The sequence below is a fragment of the Centroberyx gerrardi genome, chromosome 15, assembly GCF_048128805.1.
Source record: "Centroberyx gerrardi isolate f3 chromosome 15, fCenGer3.hap1.cur.20231027, whole genome shotgun sequence".
Lineage (NCBI taxonomy): Eukaryota > Metazoa > Chordata > Actinopteri > Beryciformes > Berycidae > Centroberyx > Centroberyx gerrardi.
Genome location: NC_136011.1, coordinates 8,784,349 through 8,809,721, shown reverse-complemented (window position 1 = coordinate 8,809,721; position 25,373 = coordinate 8,784,349). Strand labels below are relative to the sequence as shown.

The following is a 25,373-nucleotide window of genomic DNA, read 5'->3' as shown; positions in this document are numbered from 1 at the left end:
GCTCAGGTCAGGTCAGATCAGGGAGTGTCGAGGTTTAGGGCGAAGCTGGACTGAGACCGGTTGAGTCCGGGAAGTGGCCATGGAGCGGATGTGGACAGGGAGGCGAGGAGTCGGACTCTGTTGGTGGACTCTGGGTTTCTTGTGAGTGTGTGTGTACAGCATTAACAGCAGTGAGGTATTACCTGATGACCTCATTTATCAAAAAAACTCGCTTTGGGATGTCAGCATCTCATTCGCCGAGTGTGAGCGTGTGCGAATGTGCCGACAAACGACTGTAAACAAAGATTTCTTTATATAATATACACTACCAGGCAAAAGTTTGGACACACCTGATTGAATGTACTATGTTTTTCATTATCTTAAAACCATTTTGATGTAAAGGCTTCTGCTTAGATGCTTGACATTTGTTTCTTAGACAAATATAAATAGTGAAGTTGATCCTATGTATGAATTTCTTTCCAAAGCCTTTGCCTCTCCATCAAGGCAAAAGGCGGCTACTTTAAAGAATCTAAAATATAAGATAGTTTTGATTTGTTTTAACACCTTTTTGGTCACTTCATGATTCCATTTGTGTTATTTCATAGTTTTGATGTCTTTACTAGTATTCAAAAATGTGGAAAATACTAAAAATAAAGAAAAATGTGGTGTGTCCAAACTTTTGACTGGTAGTGTATATGTGTGTGTGTGTGTGTGTGTGTGTGTGCGCGGCCTGAGTGGAGGTGGCAGTAACCCTGGTTGCTCTGTGCAGATGCCATCTCGTCGGGGGATGACGAGGACGATACGGAGCGCTCGGAGGACACGGGGGCGGACGGAGAGCAGATCAGTGAGTATGGGCGGTTGCGAAAAAAAAAAGAGGGATGAATGAGTTAACAGCGCTCTCGCCCGGATAAATAAAGGTTAAAGCAGTCGGGGCGAGAGGAGAGGAGAGAGCAGCGCGCACTCCGGGAGAGATCAACAGATGGCCCCCGTTCTCCCTCCGCCGTCACTTCCTCTGCAGCCGCGGCTCCTAACAACATGTCAAAACATCCGAGCGGAATGCGTCGCAATAGCCGCTCAGACACTTCCAAAGACTTAATCCCTCAGCGGAGTAAATCTACTTAGCTTTGTCAGTGTTTATTAGCGCAGTAAAGACACGGCGATTATGAATAAGGGGGGAGAGAGAGAGAAAGCGGTCTGTCCCTATTCCTGCGGGACCGGGAGGAGACAGCTGTGTGGCAGATTCACTACAACTACTCACTCACTCATATCAGCTCTGCCCTGCACCCACATCTCTGCTATTCTATGCCTTAGCATTCCTGTCTAGGCCTATACTGTGAGTGTGTAGGTTGTGTGGGTGTTATTTTGTGCGAGTGTGTGTGTGTGTCTCCCAGGCGAGGCGCTCCAGGGAATAGAGATTCCTTACATTCCTTCAGCTAGTGTCTCTCAGGTAGTCAGGCCCCATGGAGCCAGCCAGCCAGCCAGCCAGTCAGCTGGGCTCATCCATTATGGAAGACGCCCATCTGGACCCACTTACCCACCCGATGGGCCTGTGTGTGTGTGTGTGTGAGCGTGTGTGTGTGTGTGTAAAGTGAGAGAGAGAAAGTTTTTGATCGTGTTTGTCTGTTTGTATGCAAGTATCTGGGTTAGTGATGTGTTTACATAAGCACGTGCACACACACACACACATACACACACACACGCAGACATACAGTACACTCACAAAAAGGGCTGGAGTGAAGATGAGGGCTTCCACATCTTGTTAAAATTCTCCACACGCACTGCGTTCTCACTGTGAGTCCTCCGCTCCTCCACTTTCGGTTGACTGTAATTGCCTGAAATCCATTAAATATGGGGGGAGAGAGAGGAACTCAGCGAGAGGAAAAATGGGGGGGGGGGGGGGGGGGGGGTTTGGGGGGGGAGAGGGAAAAAATCCAGCGATTCTGGTGGTAATAAGCTGTTTGAAAACAAAGCGAAAGCTGTTCTGGCAGTTCAGCCGCATTTTCTCGCGGTGTGTGTGTTTTCTGAAAATTCAAAACCGAGATGATTATTAATAAGAGAGGGGAGGAAGAGGGGAGGGGGAGGGGAGGAGGAGGGGGGAGGAGGAGGGGGTTGAGGGGCGAGGGGCGAGGGGTGGGGGTGGGGGGTTGGATCGGGACCAGCACTTTCTCTGAGGATGGCGTGGAGCCTTGGCCCCGGGCCGAGGACTGGGAGAGGGGGAGGAGGGCGCATGTAGAGAGTGGGAGGGAATGAGAGCGGAGAGTGCGGGGCGTAGCGTTATATTCATGCCATTTTTTTATTTATTTATTTATTTATTTATTTTTTGCCGAAGCACCCGGAATGGGTTGGGTTTAGGCCACCGCTAAGCACAAAACTTTGATTTCACTCTCCTTTTGTTTAAAGAGAATCGAACAACACAGAAAAAGCAGGGAGGAGAAGTTGAAGGAGAGAGTTTGTCCATCGTCAGCAGTGGGTGGCGTTATTGGAGGAGACGTGGAAGGGCCTCCATAGGCATCTGTGAGGGAGGCTGTGTTTTGGTGGAGTGGGTGGGTGTGGGGGGTGTGGGGGGTTAGTAGCGTTGACGTCATGACAAAGTTAAAGGGCCGCGTGGAGCTTTGCTTTCTGCATTCATTTCTGCCCTGTTGACGACTTCATCTTTGATTATTACTGGCTACTGTAGGGTCTTGCACATTCTCAGTCTTCTTAGTCTTAGCCTAATTGAGGCGCTATAGATTCGCCCTGTTTGCCCAAATTAATTCCTGGTGTCAGGTATGGTCTCTGGCAGAAAATCGTCTCCAGAGAAAATGAAAACATTAGATCTTTTGTCTCTCTCGTTCCTTTCCTATCCTTTGGTTGGTAAACATGAATGTGCTGTGTGCACTTTACTGACGTCCCTTTATATGATTTCTGGGTATTCAAATAAAAAAACTGTTTACTTTGGCATTTGGGGCTGCCAACGTACGAAGTTGCCTAGTTCAGCTTTAATAGATCTATAGTACAGAGGGGGATTTTATATCTTAACTTGAAATCATCTTAGTTTTGAAATACTACTTAGGGATTTCGCCTGGCTCTCTGGAGGAGCAAGTCATGACTCACAGTCCAAGAGTTAGATAACCTCAGCTCACCCCAGGCCAGCTTAGGATAAACAGCCGTGAGCGGGGGGATCCGGATGCGGAGGGCTGTGGGGCCACCGGGGGTTCCTGGAGGCCGCAGCGGTCGGGCCGGCGAGAGTTTGGCCTCATCTGGACAGAGGTTGGAGGGGTCGCCTCGTTTGAAGTGCTGCCCCTCCGGACCGGGGGGGAGCATGGGAAACAGCGGCGCTCACCTTTCATGTCCCGACCTCATCCTACCGACCCAGCTGCCGGTCCGGGGTCAGAGGTCGTTTGGGGAGAGACAGCCTCGCGACGGGCCAGTCTCCACCTAATCTGTCTCTGTCTGAGTGCTGACAGGGAGAGCGGACGGAGAGAGACGGGGAGGATCGAGAAGGACGAGAGCCGCAGATAGCGAGAGTGAAGAAGAAGAAGAAGGGCTAGCCTGACTAATTATAGTTCCTGCACTCGGCGTATGCATCCATTCAGGAAGGAAGAGCACTGTTTACTGACTTCACTATCTAAGTATGCGTGTCTTGTCCGGTTGTGCGTGCCAGAGAAAATGATGGGAGGTGTCTGATAGTATGCAGATTGGACAGGCGGGAAAGAAAGCGGAGGGGACGGGGGGGGGGACGGGGGGGGGGGGGGGGGTTGGGGCTTGAAACGAGTTTTCTCCCGGGGCTTAAGCTCATGTTTGTGGCTCATGCTGCAGGCAGTAGTGGTCCGTCAGTGGGGTTTCCACTAATCCCTCTGTTCCTTGTCCTCCTGCTACACGGAGAGGAAGTGATGGTGTGGAAGACAGTTTGGGTTTGTTGTTTGACTTTGAGTTTCTCTTCCCCTCCGAGCCCCATCTGCTTAGGCAATCACCCTCCCAGGTGCAGAGGGAAAGGGGTGGAGTGGAGAGAGAGAGAGGAGGGGGAGGGGGGGGGGGGGTGCTTGCAGGGAAATCCAGCTGACTGAGAGACAGAACCGGGGAGAAGAGGGAAATAGGGAGCAGAAGGAAAAAAAAAGGGGGGAAGGCGATAGATTCGGGCAGGAGAGGCGATAAGAGTTTGGAGTTTGGAGCTGAGCATGCATAGATGCATAGAGACCCGCTGAAAATCCTACATCTCAAGAGAAACGTGACCTTCATTTTCTCCCCTGACGGCGCATAATGGTTTTCCGAGGGTGATAAGTATCCTTGGCCCCACCGTCCATATCTAGCCAAGTGACAGGCAGATAAACAGGGGAGCTATGGTAATTGGAGGAAGTGGAGGGAGAGAAAAAAAGCTGCTAAGTGGAATGAGATGAAATTGAATGTGATGGTCTAGTTACCCTCTTGGCAACGCCCAAGCACATTCTCCCCTCCGAGCCCGTGTCCCCCCCCCCCCTCCTGCAACACCCCGCCGAGCCTGCAGGGAAAGTGTGTGTGTTTTTATTTAAGTGTGTGAGCGTGGAGCTCTGGGTTGTGTTTTGCAGACGGCGGGGCGGTCGGTGTGTTGCCGAGGGGGGTCTCTGGGAGTGTTGGGAAAGGTTCGGGCTTGGCTCCTCCGCAGTCGTGCTTCCCCTGTATATCGGGCCTCACCCAGTCCAAGGACCCCCCTTAGCCAAATTGCTGATTGATAATGCTGAGTTCAGGTTTAGGAATCACACACTGACTGAACACTGTTCTCCGGTCTGCAGGCGCTCCGTATTGGACGTCGTCGGCGAAGATGGAGAAGAAGCTGCATGCGGTGCCAGCTGCCAACACAGTCAAGTTCCGCTGCGCTGCGGGAGGCAACCCCCGGCCCAAGATGCGCTGGCTGAAAAACAGCCGGCCTTTCCGCCAAGAGGACCGCATGGGGGGGTATAAGGTAGGAAAACAACAATACATCATACTTATTTATTGCAAATGTCAAGTATTGGCCTTCTTTTTGTCATTTTCTGAAAAGCAGTATTTACCAGAAGCGTGAGGCCTGTTGCTGCCTCTCTCTCTTCTTCTTCTTCTTCTTCCAATCTTTCCTCGGCTGTCCTTTCACCCCCTTTCCACCCTTCACTGGAGAGACGGGAGCAGAGAGGAGAGGAGACAGAGGAGAGGAGGGCAGGGCTGCTGGTGTGAAATTGGAATTGCTCATCCGTGCGCCTCCTCTCACCGGGACACTTTGCAGAGTCTCTCACTGTAACTTGAAATGGTTCTGCACTCCCAACAATTAGAAACCCAAGCATGTGACTTAAGGGTTAAATGCACCTAGACAGTAACGTATAGAGAAAGTGGTTAGTGCCTGAGTCGAAATGAGCTGAGATGAGAGCGCTGAGGTAACTCAATCAGGGAGAACAGGTCCCACTGGCTTTGGTTGGAGACTAGTATGTGATTCTATTGTTATGAAATGTGTAAGAGTGATTTACAAACACTATTGCTGAGCTGGTTAATGTTTAAACAGAGGGAGCAGGCTATGCTCTGCAACTTGCTGAATCTCTGTTTACAAATTCTGCATACACAAAACCAAAATGACACAAATTGTGACAAAATGAACTAGGAATGAACTTCACATAATCAATGAATGAATCACATAAGCATGTCCAATTTTGTATAGTGCAGAGTCTTACCTACTCTGTCCTATGTAATGGATGTATATAAGGATTATAATTTGTCCTGTTTCCAGTATAAATTTCAATTTTGGGGTCATTATTTTAATTCCTTATTCAAAAAGTAGGCCAATTAGATGATTATAACATTCTATCTAATGCACATTATTGCTTCCAACAAAAGAGCTTTGTTTCACTTGTAAAAAATCTTCTCACCCTAGTTCCTTCTGTATCTGGGAATTAAACAGTCTGACTTGATTTATTTGTTCTGAAAATACCTGATTCTGTATGTCATGGGAAAGTAAAGCTAGTCGCTAACGTTTTATTTCCTCTTTGTTTTAAAACGCCTCAAAACAGCCACAGCTAGTCTGAACTTGAAGAATTCCTCCCCAGTGACGGAGTCTATTTGGATTGGAGTTTAGTTATTTTGTTTTTGCTCCTAGACCCCTCTCTTTGTCCGCTAAAACAAGCATCACTTGAATCCTAGAGCTATACGTCAGCTCGGGACAGATATAATGGGATAACAGTGTAAACAGCCAGTTATGAAATGAATTGAAGAGACGATTCGGCGATGCTGAGCGAGCGCGAGCCTCTCGGTTAATGGGTGACGGTTTACGAGGAAACGCTCAGCCCTGTCGGGGAAGTTTAGCAGCACATTATGTTGATGTGGCTGCTAATGTCGCTCCCCTTTGCCTTTCAGCAGACTCATTACAGTCAAGACGGAAAACAGTGACGAGGTGACGGAAACGAGACAATGCGACAGTCAGTCAGCCTTTCATATACACCGTGGGCAACTCATCTTTTTTTTTTTTCAACAAATACTGGACAAAAGCTGCTGTACCTGAGCCCAGCCCTCCCATAATCTCTCTATTGTGTGAGCTGAAGGCCTGCGCAAGCAGTAGCTAAGTCTTGCTTCACTCTGCAGACTGAAACACTATTGTCAGCTCACACCTGTGGATGCCAGACCACAGGTGAAACCATTTCTGCAGATAATTAGGAATAAGCGTGGGTTTAAAACTGCATGGAGTACCAGATGGGTGGGGTTTACTACATAAGAAAACAGTGATGTACCAGAAAGATTAGATGATCACTATACCTGTCTGCACTACCTTGTCCTTTTACCTGACAGTATCTGAACTGTACTACTACTACTGTAAAACTACTATGATCCAAGTCTCTGTGATTCTCACTATTCGGAACAAGGAGCATACAGTGAGACTCTTCAAAGCACTCAAAAGTAGTGGATTAGAATGAGATTTTTTTTCCCCAGCAGTTGAAGTGAGCCGCAGGAATAAGAAAATAGTCTGGTGTTGCGGAGGCATTCCAGGGGAATCAGCCTGTCATCAGCCTCAATATTGTTTTCCTGCACTCGTCTCTCAGTCCCCCAACCAAAACCACTCTCCCTCTCTTCCTGTTCCTCTTTCACCTCCCTCCCTTAATAGCACGTTTACCGCTACCTGTTTATGCCTGCGGTCTCCTGCGTTTCTCTGTATTCGTCCGGTGTGTTTTGTGTTGTTGGTGTGTGTATCTGTGAGTGTGTGTGCTCATACCAGTCCCTCTGTCTCTCTCCCAGGTGCGTAGCCAGCACTGGACCCTGATCATGGAGAGCGTGGTGCCGTCGGACAAGGGCAACTACACCTGTCTGGTGGAGAACCAGTATGGAGCCATCAACCACACCTACACCCTGGACGTAGTGGGTCAGTACCACACACACACACACACACACACACACACAAAAGGCTATCTGGACAACAAGGGAAGGGTGGAGGGATGAATAGCGGTGTGGCAGAGCAAGTGGATAGCTCGGCCAGTGGCAAGGGTTCTCACGGTGAGAATAGTGTGTGTGTGTGTGTATGTGTGTGTGTGTGCCGTTTGATCCCCCAGGTGCACACTGTATGCAGGTGCAGGTCAAGGACCGCTGCCAAGCCTTGTGGCAGTTAAATACGCATGTGGTGTGTATGTGTCGACAGATTTAATTTATTTTTTTATTCATTAATATAATTGTATTTATCCAGGTAAGTCCCATTGAGATGAAGGATCACTGTCACAAGGCCTGGCATTATGCTTGAGATTATGTGTGTATGAGTTCTGCTCATAGTGACACAGTGTGTAATAGGCAGACATGGCTAAAAAATCTAAGCATTTGTTTTTATGCACTTGAAGCACCAGTTGGGTGGGGTTTATCATACTGGGACATGTTTTCAACCACAAAAAAATATACTCAAATACTTATATAAACTTTCTGGCCCTCTGTATTGTCCTACATGCTAAACCCCACCCATCTGGTACTCCAGGTAGACTAAACCAAACAAATTATTTCCAAACTCTATTTGACCCATGTCAGGTATGAGAGGGGCTTAAAACAGTCAGTGGATGATCAGGAGATTCTATTTCAGTGTCACTCTAATGCGTACAGAGCGCTGGACTCAGCACTATTAAAGCAAGTTCAGACCCAACTCACTCAGCCCCTCACTCTGACCTTTGGAGCGCAAAGGACCTTTTTCTGCTCAGTTTGCAGAATCAATAGGCAGCGGGGCAGCAGGAGGAGTGGGGTAAAAATAGTAGATCACTGTGTGTGCGTGTGTGTGCATGCAGCAACTTTGCCCTTATTTTAATGTGAACCCGTGCTCCTTTGGCCTCACCGGGCCACTATGCAAGCAATCAATAGACATCAAAGCATTTCTGACACACTTAATTCTCCTAAGGCCTGGTCAATAATCCACAGATAACCTGAAAGCTCATGCAGCAGCAGCAGCTTGAGCCATAGACAGGCGTTTAGGGGCCAGCGGTCCATGTGTATTCCAAGCATATATAAGTATGTATATATATATATATCCAGGGAGTTAATTCCCCTATTGTCCCCATTGTCCTGACCTGACCTACAGTCATTACCCACTACTGTTTTGGTTAGTGTCTCCATGGTAATAGAGAGTATTGTTCTCGATATATGAGATGGAGATTAAATGGCTGTGGGTTTTTGCACACATGCACATGCTGGCAAATGTGCATGCAAACATACACATATGACTATATGCACACACAGACTCATAAACACGCACGCAAACTCACACAGAAGCACACACACACACACATACACTCACACTCATTCCCCCACTCAGGCCCCCTGCTCTGCTCCACTCCGGGGTTAGCCAAAGCTCTCCTTCAGCCTGCGTGTTTCTGTTTTTTGTTCTGTTTTATTGCAGAGCAGTAAACCCCCTCTACGTCTGGCTCCAGAGCCACTGCCCCCTGCAACCTCTTGCTTCACTCCACTCCATTTTAGTGGGGTGGACAGAGGGGAGGAGAGGGGGAGAACGAGAAAAAGGAGGGGGGAAACGGAGACAGAAAAGGCGGCTCTTATCAGTCTTTTGGGCCCAAATGACCCACAGGATCAGCTATTAAAACCAAGTGAAACCAGCCCTTTCTGGTTCAAACTGGCCTCTGGAGAAAGGGCCGCAGTCGGACACCCACACACACACACACACACACACATGAACGCGAACACACAGTCAAAACACCCGCCGGCTCATTCAGTCAGAACTATGGCACCCAGTGGCCATGCGGCACTTTTGTTGGTCGCCCCATGCCATCCTGTGCCATGCCGCTCTCTTCCTGTGCCTCTACCCCTCCCTGACCCCTAGGGGCCTGGCGTGCCAAGCCGCCAGGTTACCCAGAGTTCACCGGTCTCGCATGGGACGCCATGGAATGCCCCCGTCCCGCTCCTCACGCCTCTTCCTTTCTCTGTCCCACCGCCGCTGCCATAAAATTACTCCACTAATGACTTAATTGATAGATGGATTTAGATTTGAAATGGCTCACTGGATATTGGTCACAGTAAAACATAAAAACAAAAAAAAAAAGATAATAGCCTCTTTGATTGTGCAGTCTGGGTGGGTTGTAGCCTCGTCTCTGCTGCCAGCACTGTGGAGGGTCATACTGACCTTGTTAACCATTTATATTAGATTTTTGTTACTTTATGCATCTCTCCCAGTCTCAACACATGAAAACAATGACTAGGCCCTGTTTGGTTTTCCTGTGGCCGTTCCGTTGCGTGTGTGTGTGTGTGTATGTGTGTGTTAACCCACTAGCCCAGGAACCTTTCATGTGGTGCTGCAGACAGAAAGGGAAACATGGCTGAGGTTTTCAAATGCCTCTCTCGCTCTCTCTCTCTCTCTTCCTGTCTTATCCGCATGTCTCTCAGCCGTTCCCTCGCTAAGTCTCTGCAGTTCTCTTGTGTGAGGTCGATGGGCCTTAAAGGAGCTTCTCTGCACATGCCCACACACACACACACACCCACACACACAGAGTATCCCTTTTTCTAATTTAAACGAGAGTTGCTCCACAAACTTTTATTGTTTTGGGGTTTCTCCCTAATCATGATGTGGCCTATTTTCTCTCGCCACACACCCATTCTGTCATTTGGTTGGAGTTGTCAGCTATGCATGGCCAGCTCTAAATGCTCCAGCTAACATTTGGATCAGCTATAATGAAGGTTAGAACGAATTCGGCTGCTCTAGATTCAAAACAACAACAACTCCAAAAACAAAACAAAAAACTTGCAATGGTCTCTCTCTGCAATTGTTTGAATTAATTGCATTTCTGCATGATTGTGAAAGTTGATTGCATTTCCCCTGTTGCCAGTTTCAGTAAATATGTGTTATATGTTTTCATCTGGGTAAATGACAAGTAAATGTGCAAAATTATGCTGGACAGCATGGTAATTGGGAAGTTTTAGAGAGAGAGAGAAAGAGAGAGAGAGAGAGAGAGAGAGAGAGAGAGAGAGAGGTGGAAGCATGTGTTTGCGTGTGAGGCGTCAGAGAGGGAGAGTTAACTCCCTCGCCCTCTATTCGGGAAAGATTGAGGGAGAGGGAAGGCATGTGAAAGATAGAGAGAGAGAGAGAAATAGGGGGGGGGAAGAGAGAGACAATAAACATGGTGAGCCCTAGGAATGTGCAGGAAGGAGGAGGGAGAGAGAGGGAGAGGGAGGGAGGAGGGGTGGGAATCATCTGATCGGACAGATATTAGAAAGATGGAGCAGAACGACAGACGGACATATGGAAGAAGTCTCTGCCTCTCTCTCTCCGTCTCTTCACTCTCCATCTGTTGATCCCTTTTCTTCCCTCGCTCTTTTTCCCACCTCCTCCTCCTGTCCTCTCTCTCCTCCCCACCATTCTCTCTCCCTTTTTTTTTAAGTCCTCCTTCTTTAACCCAGCACACTACCCCTCATCACCCGCTGACCATCCCCCACCACCCACCCCCGACCTCTCACTCACACACACACACACACACGAAAACTGCACTGCACCTACCTTAGGGCTTTGTTTTGGAAAGGCAATGCTGTGCTCTAGGCTGAGTGATGTCATTGTGTGTGTGTATATATATATGTGTGTGTGTGTGTGTGTGTGTGTGTGTGGTGGCGGGTGCTTGCTGTCAGAGTGGGGGTTGGTGGGCTCCTCAGAGTGGATGTGAAGGCTGGGTAGTGTGTGAAAGAGGGCATTGTTCAGCAGGTCTCGCTCTGTTTGGATTCGCAGGCCAAATGTTTGCTTGCAAAAGAATGCAGATAGTTTGAGTTGGGGGGTTGGGGGGTTATGAAGGTGTTTCGCTTTCCAAGACTAGCGCATATTTTTGCTTAACCCCCTACACGCCTGCAATATACACAACCCCAGATGCTGAATAGCTTTGTTTCGTAAAGGCTTGAAGAAAACACTCTTTGGATTCCTCCTCCTGCAGGTTTTTCTGACTTTAACCTTATCTTGCGGAGATAGCTCTCCCAGCCTCTTTGTTTTGTGTCAAGCCTCTAAACGCTGCTGTGATAAGAGATAGGCCGTCCTGTCATGACTGTACCTGTCAGGGAAAACATTCACACGTACACGCAGCTCTGCTTCTGCAAAGACACACCCTCACACCTCCTGAATGCAGTCGCTCAGAAAGGCTTTCAGCATCCTGGAACTTCAGACTTGCCCTTATGAAGTGATGAGGACATAGACACCAAAATCATCCACGTGTCAAACAATGTACCACGGGACGAGGGGATGATTGTGGTGTCTTATGTTCTCATCACTTAACAGGGAAGTTGACAAACGGGCCAGTCCTCCAAAATCATGTATATTCCTCGTATTTGCACAGACTTTCAGTTGCGACCACTAACATTTAACCCTCCTCCCGACAGAACGCTCCCCTCACCGGCCTATTCTTCAGGCTGGACTGCCGGCCAACACCACTGTGCACGTGGGGGAGGACGCTCGCTTCGTCTGCAAGGTGTACAGCGACGCCCAGCCTCACATCCAGTGGCTGAAACACATCATGCAGAACGGCAGTCGCTACGGCCCCGACGGACACCCCTACGTCCGCGTGCTGAAGGTACGTCCCAGTGCCTCCTCTTTGCCTGAAGCCTTTATTTTCTCGATATTTCCCTCTTTTTTGTACTCAGATTTTTGTTTTCTTTCACATTTGCAGGTATTTCCACCAGTGATTTTGCCAAAGGTGGCTAGATAGAGGAACTAATCATCACCTTTCCTCCCTTATCAAGTGATAGGTCTTTTCCATGCCGACTCTCGGTGGCGGTTCCTGCTCTCTCCTCTCCCCTGCAGCTCCATGTAGCTGTTCTCTATTTGTATTTACACGTTTGTCTGAGTTTACGTGTGTCCCGGCTAAGTGTGTGTGTGTGGATTTCAGCGTTCGGGCATTAACAGCTCCGACGTGGAGGTGCTCACCCTCACCAACGTGACGGAGGACGATGCCGGAGAGTATACCTGTAAAGTCTCCAATTATATAGGGGAGGCCAACCAGTCGGGCTGGCTCACAGTCATCCCAGGTAACCCCCCCCCCCGAGGCCTGACGGCTGACCCGCTCCCCCCCCCCCCCCTCCGGTGTGGTGTCCCGGGGCTCGTCCCCGACCCCGGTGTGCTGTGGTGGTCCTGCTGCTGGTCTCTTGGTGGTCCTGGGGGCTCACAAACCCTTCTAAGTGTTAGTTAGTTACTCCCTTGTGTTTCAGCTGCTCCCTCTACTGCTGAGACCGCTGCAGCCATGGAAGCGCCTGCACACCTACACACAGAGACTGCCACAGCTGACTCTCTCTTTCCACCTCCCTCTGTCTCTCTCTCTATCTTTCCCCCTCTTGCCAGCTGTGTCAGGACGGTGTGCGGTGCTGCAGCGCGGCGCTCTCCATGCTTCTCCTCCCTGTGGTTGTGTGTGCATGTGTCCAGACCAGTGTGTTCATGCACTGGGCCGGCCTGTACTGGTGGGTTCTGGTGGTACGGTGAAGGGAAACTTTTTTGGGGGGTGTGTTTGTTTTCTCTCATGTTGTGGTGGTACAAGGGCCTCTCTCTGTGTCTCTGTTTGTTATGAAGCCCTCCTCCCCCCCACCCATGGAAACTCCCGTCATCCTTTGCTCTAGACGGGACCTCAGCGATGGACGCCATCCAGCTCCTCTTATTTCTCTCCTGGTGTTGTGGGTCTCAATTTTTTTTTTCTCTCTCTCCCTCTCTCTCTCTCTCTCTCTCTCTCTCTCTCTCTCTCTCTCTCTCTCTCTCTCTCTCTTTGCTTCCACCTCCCTCTGTTCTCTCCTCTCCTTGTCTTCCTCTCTGATCTTTCCTCCCCATCTCCACTTTCTGATCCCCCCCCCCCTGCTCTTATCTTCCACCCACTCTTTCTTCTTTTACCATCCCTCCACCTCCTCCTCCTCCTCTTCCTCCTCTTCTCCTTCTCCCAGACCGCAGGTGTTAACACCACAGATAAGGAGATAGAAGTTCTCTACTTGCCCAATGTCACTTTCGAGGATGCTGGGGAGTATACGTGCTTGGCGGGTAATTCTATTGGGATCTCCTTTCACACTGCTTGGTTGACGGTGCTTCCAGGTATATACACTCATATACTGCCCTCTCTTTCCCTCTCTTTTCTCTCAGTGTTGTCTAAAAATGGTTGGATTATGTCATTTCAATGACCTCTACGGAAGGCAAGCCCTCCCTCCGGAGTCCGAGACGCACAAGCTCAAATATTAGATTACCGCGATGAACCGGCACGGTCAACATCCAAGACAGTGTAACGCAAGAGCGGGGAGCATATATTCTATAATATTATCTAGATTGGCGAGCCGTTGAAAGCTCCGGCCAGATAACGGGGGTAGACGACTTAATATAACTCCGAGACGGAAGTGGAGCTCCCAGAGCAGCTCGAGTGTCTCCAGACTCCAAAGGGAGGGGAGGGTTCGTCTCCCTCCTTCTCTCTTTCCTTCCCTTCCATCTTTCTCTCGCTCCTTGGGGGAAAGCCTCTCGGTGCCACGTTTTGCTTCAGACTCCGCATGTCGAGGGAATCTGTCTGTCTTTTTTTTACTACGATTACGGCATGTGTATCACGCATTCCCTCTGTCTCAAAGTGGCTTCACCCTCTTTCCTGGCTCTGATAATTGGCCGCTTCTAAGATCCTTATTTCTCCTGGAAATAAGGATCGAAAGGTAAAGCTCGACGCTCGCATCCCGTCGGCTTGACTTTCTCAATTATCAGGGCCAAACTTCTCAGCTTATATGCGGTGAATGACTCATCGAGTTTCATGCGTGCGAATGTTTGTGTTGTGTGTGTGTGTGTGTGTGTATGCGCGTTCCCATGCATCTGTTTGGTTTTGTCCTATATTTGTCCTGCACTTTATGTCTGGCCTGTAATAATATACGCCAAAGGACCAAATACATAAAACTTAGTGGCAGAGTTTGTAGAAGTTCACTCCAGGTTAAACAGATGAATGTTTTTGCTTAAAGTCCTAGCCGAAAGCAATAAATCCACATTCATTCAGGGTGGGCACGGTGTCTGGGTACTAAATGAGATCGATGAGAGCAGTTAACCGTCTGAACACTGCAGCCTTAAACAGACAACCGGTACCCCCCACCCCCCCACCCCACCCCCCATTAATGTTGTAACAAGATAATAGTTTTGTTTTGCCTATAAACAATGAAACATAATGATCACAGGCGAGCCATTTCCTCTGGGAGTAATATGTATTATTTATTGCCCCCGATGTGCTCTATCTGCGTCGGTGGCGCCTGCATGGCTGTGGCATCTGTGTGTTCTGCGGTTTCTGGACCAGGGGATACGAGGCAGACAGGAGAAAGGTTCCTACGTGTAGTTTCACCCCCCCCCCCCCCCCCCCCCCCCAAGCTGGCCCGCTGGCTGCTTGGCTGACTGTGCTGCACAAGGGCCTTGTTTGTGGTCTGGAGGGCTATGCATTATGGAACAGTCCTTTCCTATAGCTGCACACACACACACACACACACACACACACGGTCCATTTCCTCGACAGGAAGTTCAGGCCATATACAACCACGAAGGACACCGCTCGCCCTTGTTTGCAGTCTGAAGCGGAGCGTGTATTGTTCCGTCCTTCGTGGGTGTGTGTTTGTATGCGTGCTCGTGTGTCTCCAATATTAGCGCAGGACGCAGACATATGCAGGCTTGCTTGTCTACTGGCAGAGCCAAGATTTACAGTCCAGCAGTCTGTTAAGCCTCGTACTGAGCTGTTAGATGAAAAAAGAGCGGTAGGCGTGAGGACACCCTGGGAAAAGAGAGCGAAAGATGCTACAAAAACATTTCTGTTTAGTTAGCCGGCCGTGGGTGATTATATTTACGCGTGAGTCATCGCCAGAGCAGCTGTCTATCTGTGTTTGTCTGACGTCCATATGTGTTTGTTTATGTGGAGAATGTGCGTGTGTGTGTGTGTGCCACCCATATGTGTGTATCAGCGAGAGCCTCCCTCTACCTTTCTCCGCCTGACCTCCATCTCGCCGCTCCCTTCCCCCCTTCCTCTCCCTTCAGCCAATAAGGAGGAGCAGATCACGGGGCTGATGTCGCCCGACTACGTGGAGATCGCCATATACTGCGTGGGCGTCTTCCTCATCGCCTGCATGGTGGTCATCGTGGTGGTGTGCCGCATGAGGAACACGGCCAAGAAGCCCGACTTCGGGGGCCAGCCGGCCGTCCACAAGCTCAGCAAGCAGATCCCTCTGCGCCGCCAGGTAACAGAAAGTAGATAAAGAGTTCCAAAGGCATCTAACACCCCTAGAGGAGTAAACCACACCCCACACACACACACACTGTACAACAAAACTCATACAGACAACAAACTCGTACAATCATAGGTACACAGAAGGGCAGCAGAGTGACTTCCCCATAACCAGAATGTCACTAATTTTATTCTTGTCTGTTGAAGTGTCCTTGAGCAAGACATGCAACACTGTCTGCTACTTACCTGCTCAATTGCTGCCTCTGCACTTTAATAAGAATTATTATTTCAGCAGAGTTAAATACAGAAGGTTGATGTTGAATAGATTTACAAGATCAGACTAGATTTAAATAACAATAAACACTAGTTTTCTGCTGCCAAAAAAAAAGCTTTACACCATAGTGCAGACTGTTATCAAAGCATTTTAGACAGTATTACTTCTAGCATTAAGCCTCATTTAAAAGGCAAGTTAGCACCGCTGCCCCGCACCGCTGCGGGACTGTTCCTCTGTGTGTGAGCTATGCCTTTTCCCTCAAGGGAAACCAACACTCCAAAAGGTACAAAAAGTGTTGGATTACATTCCTCGGAGAGACGGGTTCCCGTGTCAAGGTAAGGTGGAGAGGGGAGCGAGGAGCCCCGGGGACAGAGACGGGGCTGAGTGATTAACACGCATTCATCGAAATTGCTCCGGTTGCTCGCTTCTTAATGATCAAATGGAATGTAAGCTCTGGCCTGGAGACAGAGATTTATCACATTAAGTATGGAAATGAATGAGTCCGTTGCATGCATGTTAATGAGCCACACTTGCCGACATTGTTAATTCTAAATTCAATAAACAAGCTACAAGTGGGCAACCAGCTTTTTAAAAATTTGTATTCATCGTTTTTCATTTGTCAGCCTGCATCCCATTGTGCATTCTTTTTTTTTTACATTTACTGTGTCATACTCTACCACATACACACTCGCACTCCTCTAGCCATGCCTTGGAGCTTTAGCCATCCTATGAACCCAGACTGCGGTGATCAGCCAGTCTCTTCTCCCCTGTAGGTGTCGGCTGACTCCAGCTCCTCCATGAACTCCAGCACGCCGCTGGTCCGCATCACCACGCGCCGCAGCTCCGCCCACGACGAGCCCATCCCCGAGTACGACCTCCCCGAGGACCCCCGCTGGGAGTTTGCCCGAGACAGGTGAGGGCGACGATTGACACTGTCTGGTCCAACAATGTCCAGCATCCTCTTGTTGCACAAGCCTACTTTGGCTGAGGGCCGTTTTCTGTCATTCTGGGTGTCACAGATTTTTGACAGCAAAGGACACTTGAACGCTTCAAAAATGTCCATCTTAACAAGTCAATTCAGTCTTATTTTTCTTAAAACAAGTGAAACATTCTGCCGATGGGTTGAGCTGAATCTTGAAACAAGGCAGAGTGAGGCAAATGAATCCACTAGCGCCAAGAAAACACTTAACTCAAGGGAATTTTCATTGGAAACAAGTGGAATTATCTCACCTTTTTGGCAGATTTTTTCACAAAATTTCTGAAAAAAGTGAGATTTTAAGACTCAACTAGATTCAGATGACTTATTAAGATTAAGACTTTTTGCAGTGAAGATACAACCTAGGTCTTATTGCAAGCCTGAACATTTTTCAGAAGCCTTAACTTCCTCTTTTTTTCCACTTCAAGTGCAAAATACAGTACATCATTATGTAGATCTGATCCAGCTCTTCCATAAAACATGAAAAAAAAGCCTTTAAAGTGCTGATTTGCCAGGTTGCATCACTTTTATCTTACCGGTGAGTCACAATAATACATTCAGTCTTCAAGGCCTGCATACAGTAGCTACTGCATGGTATGTATGGTAATATTCAGTGTTACACCCTTCGTCCTCAGCCTCAATTCCATTAGTATTATCTCTGTGTAGCAGGGTGCATTACAGTAGCCGATAACACCTAGATTACTACACAATGACCATCTGGATGATTGTATCCCTGCTGCTAAGTGATCAGATAACTATTGTTCTGGGTGAAGTGTGCCATTAACAGTTAGAGGCAGCAGGCAGTAATGACTAACTAGTGAGTAATGGCTGTGGCGGCCGCGATAAGAGGCAGTGATTCATCTGTTGGTGCTGTAGTAGAATGACCTGAACTTGGCACCTTGCCCCCCCTGCCTCATCATTACCACTGCTGCGTCACACACACACACACACACACACACACACACACACACACACTCACACTAGTGATGGTAAGGAATGAAGTCGTGCTAATTAGTGGTTAGGCAGAAGTGCTTCACTCGCGGCTTTCATCTGCATGTTTGGACGAGGAGTGTTTGCTCGGTTTCATACCAGAGGAATTAGCGCTGCTGAGGTTTCGGTTAGTCACAGTTGCAGTGGCCAGCGGTGAGCTTTAGCTCGGCTTTAATAGGACAGCTAAGGCTATAGTTGTTTAGCACTCGCTTGAGGCTTCTCGTTGGGAAAGAGTAGGGAAAACCCCAGACCATAAATGTGAAGGCCTGTCTGTTGTTAAACTGGTTGTTAAAAAAAACAGTTTGGAACAAAAAGCATTTCCCAGTCATCACTTAAAACCATTTCTGATGTATTGTTAACTCCTTGTGTCTGTGCAGAATGGCATGCCAGTGGAACATTTTGATTTTAAAATGAAAGGGGATATATTGTCTATATGACAGGCTGAAGCCAACTGATGGGAGAGTGTTTCAGGGCTGAATATATCTTTGTGTATTTCTCTCTTTGGGTCTTTATCCCAGCGCCTGAGGGGTCGTGTTGGGATTGCAGAACGCTGTGGAATGCTAACATTTGCAGTTTGCGGAGGAAAAATAACATTGATTATGTGTGGCGGGATGGACAGAATGGATGCCATTGAGTGTGTGCGGACAGATAGGGGATTGTGTTACTGTGACAGGGCGCCGGCCTCGGGCCCTAGGCTTCGTGGCGTGCAGTGTGTGTTTACACAGCCGGGACACTGGGCCAGGCGGGGGCGGGGCCAACACCTGTCAATCAAGAAACCACCAGAGAGCACCGCTGGGTCAGGGGTCAGAGGGGTGATGGATGGTGGTGTGAGAGCATGTGTGTGTGTAAAAGTTGCACTCACTCATTTCACTGTCATTCTGTGCAGTACAGTTTGGGCATAGTCTAGCTCAACAGGTATTGTGACATGGCTTACATTGTAGTGGTGCTTAAATTTCCCTCTGGTATTGTAGTCAGGCCCACCTGTATGGCAGCACAAAGCCAGCTTTCCATCCGTCAGTGGCTAATGTGTCAGGGCTAAGCTAAGCCCTGTGTAATGACTTGTAGAGAGTGTATATTGGAACATGCCAAGGCAGGGTAAACAGTTTAGAGACGAGTGCCTCTCCCTCGCTTTATCAGGTGATTATCGCTGCTGTCTCTGCCTTCCTACCTACTGCCCTGGCACAGGCTGCAGTCGCCGCGCCAATAAAGCACTCACACAGACACAATCTGATTGAAACAGAGAGAGAGAGAGAGAGAGACAGAGAGAGAGAGTGGCAGAGAGAGAGAGAGATGGAGTAAAAAACACAGGGTGAGGTTGAGAAACTGGCTTGGTGCCTGGTTTCATTCCCTCTCACATTCTCTGTAACCTGTTTATTTCTGTAGTACAGTGATTCGATGCTACAGTCAGATTAAGTCAAATGGGTTTTAGTTTGTGTTTCGGCGGCTAATCGACTGCCAACTTCAGCTCTCAGCTTCCTGCCTGTTTTTTTTTCCCCTCTGTGTTTCTAACCCTGTGCTGCCTGTCTTGTGCCTGCAGGTTGACCCTGGGCAAGCCGCTAGGCGAGGGCTGCTTCGGCCAGGTTGTGATGGCAGAGGCCCTGGGCATCGATAAGGACAAACCCAAGGAGGCTGTAACGGTCGCCGTCAAGATGCTCAAAGGTAAGCATGTCCTCTGCCGTTGCACAGTCACAGTGTACAGTAACTGAAAGGTGGTAATGTGCAGGTAAATATCTGGCTTAAAATCTCTTAAAATTGGGCCAGTGGCTTTGGGTTAAGATGTACTTCATTATGTCTTACTGCAATTTGAGTACATTTTATAGGTGTGTTGGGTTTTTACTGCTATTCATTACATGCAAACTGCATCCACCACCTATGCACACTCTTGCAGGTATATGCAAGTGGGTGTGTGAGCCATAAATCTGCCATGGGATCTTTCTCCTGCTCCAATGAGAGTTCAGCGAGGGGCAAGGCGGAGCCTGGGGCGGTCATTAGTGTTTGTTATTGGTGGTTGCTGAGTGACGGCTGGGGTGAGGGCGGAGGGGGGAGGGGTTGGGGGTGGTGGTGTAGGTAGGTAGGTAAGGGTGAGGACCGGTCACATACCTGACCCCAAAGCAGCAGCTGGCTAGAGCTCAGTCAGCACCCACACAAAGAGGCGAGTCACACGAGTAGCAGTGCTGTGATTAATAAAGGTAGGCGGGGGGGCAGAGGGGTGGGGGGGGGGGTGGGGGGGTCAGGTGGAGCAGCCAGCCGGTGGACCGACCTTGACAATGGAAATCTGCTCTTTAGAACGACTCTCAATACAGAGGACCCAGGCAAGGTAATGGTGCAGAGGAATGCAGGCTATGCCATTCTGGCTGTCTGGCTACCTCTGCTCGCTCAATCAGCCCCATGAAAAAGGAGCCTGTGCTGCAGATAATGAGTCCAGATTGAGCGAACGTCTTTAATTCCCCCCCCCCATCTGCAGCTGAAAGGATGCCTCTGTAGTCTGTATGAGGAGCGTCCCTCACTGCCGTAACGTTAGCCCACATTGTCTGTCAGCCGCACTTAATCACAACCACCTCCAAAACAAGCTGTTACCTGACAGGGCGGCCGGTGGGGCCCAAGTCAAGCAAGGGTTAAAGGGGAGAGATGACTGGGGGTGCGCTTGTTTTGCTGACCCCGTCCTCCCAACCTCCTGTCCCGCTTCTCCTGCTTTAGATGACGCCACAGAGAAGGACCTGTCTGACCTGGTGTCAGAGATGGAGATGATGAAGATGATCGGCAAACATAAGAACATCATCAATCTTCTGGGGGCCTGTACACAAGACGGTGAGTAGGCCATGACATCACACAGTACCACCTCAACAAATGTCTTAATATGTTGATCTCAGAATACACTGATTGTTTTATTTTGGAAAATGAGCTCTGATCAACTTGGTAGCAGTTTCACCTTTGTACGTCCAACATTTAGTACGCTATTATGTTTTTGAGATGATAGAAAGGCAGCTTGTACTGCTCAGTAAACATACTCACTGTGCTAAAGCACTAGCATGAACTGTAGCAAGCCAAATGAATACTGGACACACAGAGGTGAAACATGATTACAGCATGTACAACTGAGACTGAATTCAGTGCAGTGACATTTCCTATAATGGGGATTAGTAAATGACCAAATTCCAGAAGTGACCTGGGTCTTGTCTGTGGTGCAGGTCCTCTGTATGTGATAGTGGAGTACGCCTCCAAGGGCAACCTGAGGGAGTACCTGCGAGCCCGCCGGCCCCCCGGCATGGAATATTCCTACGACATCGCCCGCGTCTCCGACGAACAGCTCACCTTCAAAGACCTGGTCTCCTGCACTTACCAGGTGGCACGGGGCATGGAGTACCTGGCATCGCAGAAGGTAAGACACACACACACACACATACACACACACACACACACACACACACACACACTCACAAAATTTTCCTTTCTCACATCCACACCCCCCTGGCTGCCTAGACAGATTTCCGTGCCAGTGCACCGGCCGTTTGATGTGCTGTATCCAGGAAGGTTTTACGTAGAAAGCCTGCTTGTGCGTCACTGTGGGAATATTGTCTCCTAAAAACACTATTCTGACCCTCCGTCCAATCCCTGCATTGTCTCTCATTCCACCACAAAAGCCCCTCTGTGCAGACAACTGAAGAATTGTGAAGTTTTCACAATGGGGAACGTTTGGCCACGTTCGCCAAACGCACCCTCACGCTCCCTCTCACTGTTGGAATGTGACAGAGCATACACGCACACACGCACACACACGCACGCACATGCTTGCACATGCGCACCTAGGCACACAAACAACTCCGACCATATATCTGACAAAGTATTCAAGGAATCTGTACTTATCCAGGCATGTTCATCATGCAATCACTATAGCGTCATGCTGCTCAGTCAAGCGCTGCCTTTCTGGATGATTACACGCGCCACAAACACCATTACAAGCAAAGCCTACACCTGTTTCAGTGTTTACTGTTGAATGAGGTAACTGTCTTATCCTTCACTTTTTCCACTCCTCGACCTGTCCCTCTATTCTCCCCTCCCTCCATATGACACTTTCTCATTCTCTCCATCCCAGTGTATACACAGAGACCTGGCAGCCAGAAACGTCCTGGTCACCGAGAGCAACTTCATGAAGATCGCCGACTTCGGCCTGGCCCGGGACGTCCACAACATCGATTACTACAAAAAGACGACCAACGTGAGTCCTCGAACACACGGAGCCGGTGCGCTTTGAGGGAGCGGAATGTTTTTGAGGGCCACGGCGTGAGATTAGTCCACCCGTCTCTCTCTCTCTTTCTCTAATTCCCTCCCTCCCCTCATCTTTCTCTTTCCCTCTCTCCCTCGGCTGGTGTCTTGGCAGAAGCTGCGGGTTCCCAGGCAGCCTGTGAATGTAGTGCTTCTGGAGACTCTGCCTTGTTTATCCCTCAGTCTCTTGTTCCTTTAGTTCCATAGACACTTATACAATTAGCCAGAAAGAGAGACAGGGAGTAAGAGGGAGAGGGAGAGGGCTTAAACATAATTGACATCTCCATAGTGGGGCAGTGGTATCTTTCTTTCCCACCGCAGAGCAGCATTGCCGGCCCATCCTCATTTAGTATGCATGGCTGCCTTTTCATCACACGCACAATCATGCTGAGAACTAGCTGACAACAACAACAGCAACAATACGCGGTGATGCTGATGGTAATGATGATGAGGACAATGACAGCAGCGACGATGATGATTACTTACATTAGACCGCTCCTAACAGCATCATTGTTGCTACATTTCTTTTTTTTAAATTTATTTATTTAGCCTTCATTTAATCAGGCGGATCACTTACAAAGAAATTCTTATCTACACAATGGGAAAAGGTGAAATGTCTCTTGAAAGGATAGGGAAAATAAACACTTACTTACACTTTATAGTGGCCTTATTTCTGTGTATTAACCTGGGTATTAAGTTATAAAACTGGTGTATTGTATGTATTGAATGAAAATCTCCCTAATACATAATATTATGTAGTTTCATAATGGTGCGTGTTTCCTGAGTTATTCTGGTATATTCATGTTATACATTTTTTGGTAGTTGCCAGTTGGTTGCCCAATATGATTTAAGGCTACATCATCAAATGGAAATCTATTTTACACGTACTTATTTAAGTGTTACCCCTCCATTTACCAGTGTACCCTCTATTTACCAATACACAGCGTCTGATGAGATTATCCCTGCTATTAAACCACCACAGAGATATTGACCAGGGTCGCCTTGTCAGCTGCACTCAGCTTCCCAGCCCAGTGTTTTAACGGCACATAGAGATAAACTCTCTCATTTATCTGTGACCCTGTTTATCAGCTCTAGTGCTTTAACAATGTAAATGTTCCTCTGGGAAATCCAGCTCCCAGACAGTCGATCTAGGGCCTTATTCCCTTAGGCTGCCTTCACCTATTGGCCTCTCCAAGAGTAATGAAATCCCCCAGCAGTAAATGAATTAAAACATGCTGATCAGACGAGAAATTAAGGATGCCAGGGGTGTTTTTGTGTGTATGTTTGAGTGTGACTGTATGACCGTTTGACCTCTGACCTGTGTGTATGTGTGTGTCCTCAGGGTCGTCTCCCGGTGAAATGGATGGCTCCAGAGGCGCTGTTTGACCGAGTGTACACACACCAGAGTGACGTGTAAGTATTGAACCAGCTCATACATACTCAATCTCTCTCATACACACTCTGTTTGCATCCCTCACACACACACACACACACACACACACGCTCAAAATACAGTTACACACATCAGCGACACAAATTTCTTCATTCTCTCTATCCCTCGCACACAAAAACACACAATCGTTGCTATTTTTTACATTTTTATGTGGCTCTCAGCTGGTTTCCTATAGCCAGCGGTCCGATTCTGAGAGTTGTTTTTCAGGGGTATAGGGAGGTGCAGGGAGTCAGTGAGGTGTTTTGGTGGAGAGTTGGTGTGTGTTGGGTGGGAGGGGGTGGCTGGGCTTTAGGGGGGCCAGCGCTGGCCGGTCTGTGGCGAAAGTGAGGATTTCACGCTAGACTTGTAACCAATGCCGTGTTACTAATCTGGCCGGCTTCAAAGGGGCCTGGAAGGAGCCGGAGCCCACCAGCGCCTCCTCCTCCTCCCCGCCGCCTCGCCCTCGCTCCTCCGGCTCGGCTCGGAAGTCTCCCCTCCTCCTCGGGCCTTCACACATGTCTGAACGCAACAATACCGCCGCCCTTCCAGCCCGGGCCTCATCCTCAACCTTCCCTCCTTCCCTCCATCCCTCCTGCGTTCGCCCCTCTGCCGCACCCTCTGCGCTCTCCTCTCTCCATTCAGCAACACTTTGAACATGTGGCTCATCTTTCTGGAGCCGTTCCACGATCAAAATAATCCCCCTCCTTTCACCCCTCCGTCCTTATTTTCATTCATCTGTTATGTGAATGGCTGACCCGTCTGTCTCTCTCTCTCTCTCTCTCTCTCTCTCTCTCTTCTTCTTTTTTTTTTTTTTTTTTAAAGTTCAAGAGTACTCATTCTAAAAACAGAACAAAGGGATAGCGTCCCTCTCTTTTCGGTGTTTGAGTCTCATGCGCTCTGACAGTGTTGTTTGAAGTTTCGGCTCCAGACACTGGCGGCAGAAAGTGTGTGTGGCAATTAGATAAATGCCTTGCGTGCTGACCCCTGGGAGAGGAGATTTTGCGTGTGTGTGTGTGTGTGTGTGTGTGCGCCGATGAGTCATACACCAGTAGCACACACAACACAGCGCTCACCCGGTTAAGTGTTCGAATTGAGGGAATCGCTCCCCTGTGCGTGTGTGCATATGTGTGCGCATGAATATGTTTATGTACGCGTGATGCCCTTCATGTTCCATAGCGCAGCCCCAATCAATAACCTGCAGGGGGAGGGGGGAGGGAGGGAGGGGGGTTGTGGTAGTCCTTTGTGCCGCGCTCACCACTAATTACGTTTCATCACTCACTTTTAGTAATTGGCTTTTTCACATAGGGTATGAAGAGGGGAAGAGGAAGGGAGGAATGCGGTGAGGTGGAGTGGGTGGAGGGGAGGAGGGCTTCCACCCAAACCTCACTAGAAGCCCGGCCGATCCATACATGACATCAGATTAAATGAATATATGAATTCCAATGAAACACCGCCCCTTGTGGTTTTTGACAAATGGGCCCGGGGGACTCAGTGCTAGGTGGCCACAGGCGGGCTTAGGTACGGGGAGAGAGTTGTTGCACTGGGCCTAGGGAGACTGCATCGTGGCCAGGCTTGGCTGAGGCAATGTGGGGGGTCTGATCCAGTGGGCTGGAGAAAGGGTGGGGGGTGGGGTGGCTTAAAACCCCCCTCCCCAAACAAAAAAAACCCTCAGCTCCAGCCCCTCCCCTTACCTTGAGCCGCTCTGCAGGCCCTTGAATCATCGTGTTTTGATCGGATCCACTGATGTATGTGTATCGATTGGCTTTCTGACATTCATATTCATGTTGTTTTCAGTCAATACCATAAACATCTGCAGCGGACCGACATAAAACCTAAGTGCTTGAG

General features: G+C 48.8%; 1 protein-coding gene across 2 annotated transcripts in view; it reads left to right on the top strand.

The window, feature by feature from the left end:
- Positions 1 to 25,373, top strand: part of fgfr2 (fibroblast growth factor receptor 2) — a 42,614-nt gene that overhangs the window by 11,637 nt on the left and 5,604 nt on the right. Inside the window, exons 4-15 of one of the 2 annotated variants that reach the window (XM_071922594.2) lie at positions 749 to 823; positions 4,728 to 4,897; positions 7,183 to 7,306; positions 11,776 to 11,966; positions 13,318 to 13,462; positions 15,407 to 15,606; positions 16,641 to 16,780; positions 19,371 to 19,492; positions 20,531 to 20,641; positions 21,022 to 21,212; positions 21,927 to 22,049; positions 23,439 to 23,509. In XM_071922594.2, the coding sequence (XP_071778695.1) occupies positions 749 to 823; positions 4,728 to 4,897; positions 7,183 to 7,306; positions 11,776 to 11,966; positions 13,318 to 13,462; positions 15,407 to 15,606; positions 16,641 to 16,780; positions 19,371 to 19,492; positions 20,531 to 20,641; positions 21,022 to 21,212; positions 21,927 to 22,049; positions 23,439 to 23,509 (1,663 nt within the window). Of the gene's footprint in view, positions 1 to 748; positions 824 to 4,727; positions 4,898 to 7,182; positions 7,307 to 11,775; positions 11,967 to 12,281; positions 12,421 to 13,317; positions 13,463 to 15,406; positions 15,607 to 16,640; positions 16,781 to 19,370; positions 19,493 to 20,530; positions 20,642 to 21,021; positions 21,213 to 21,926; positions 22,050 to 23,438; positions 23,510 to 25,373 lie in introns of both variants that reach the window. The other variant, XM_071922595.2, reaches the window with a different exon arrangement.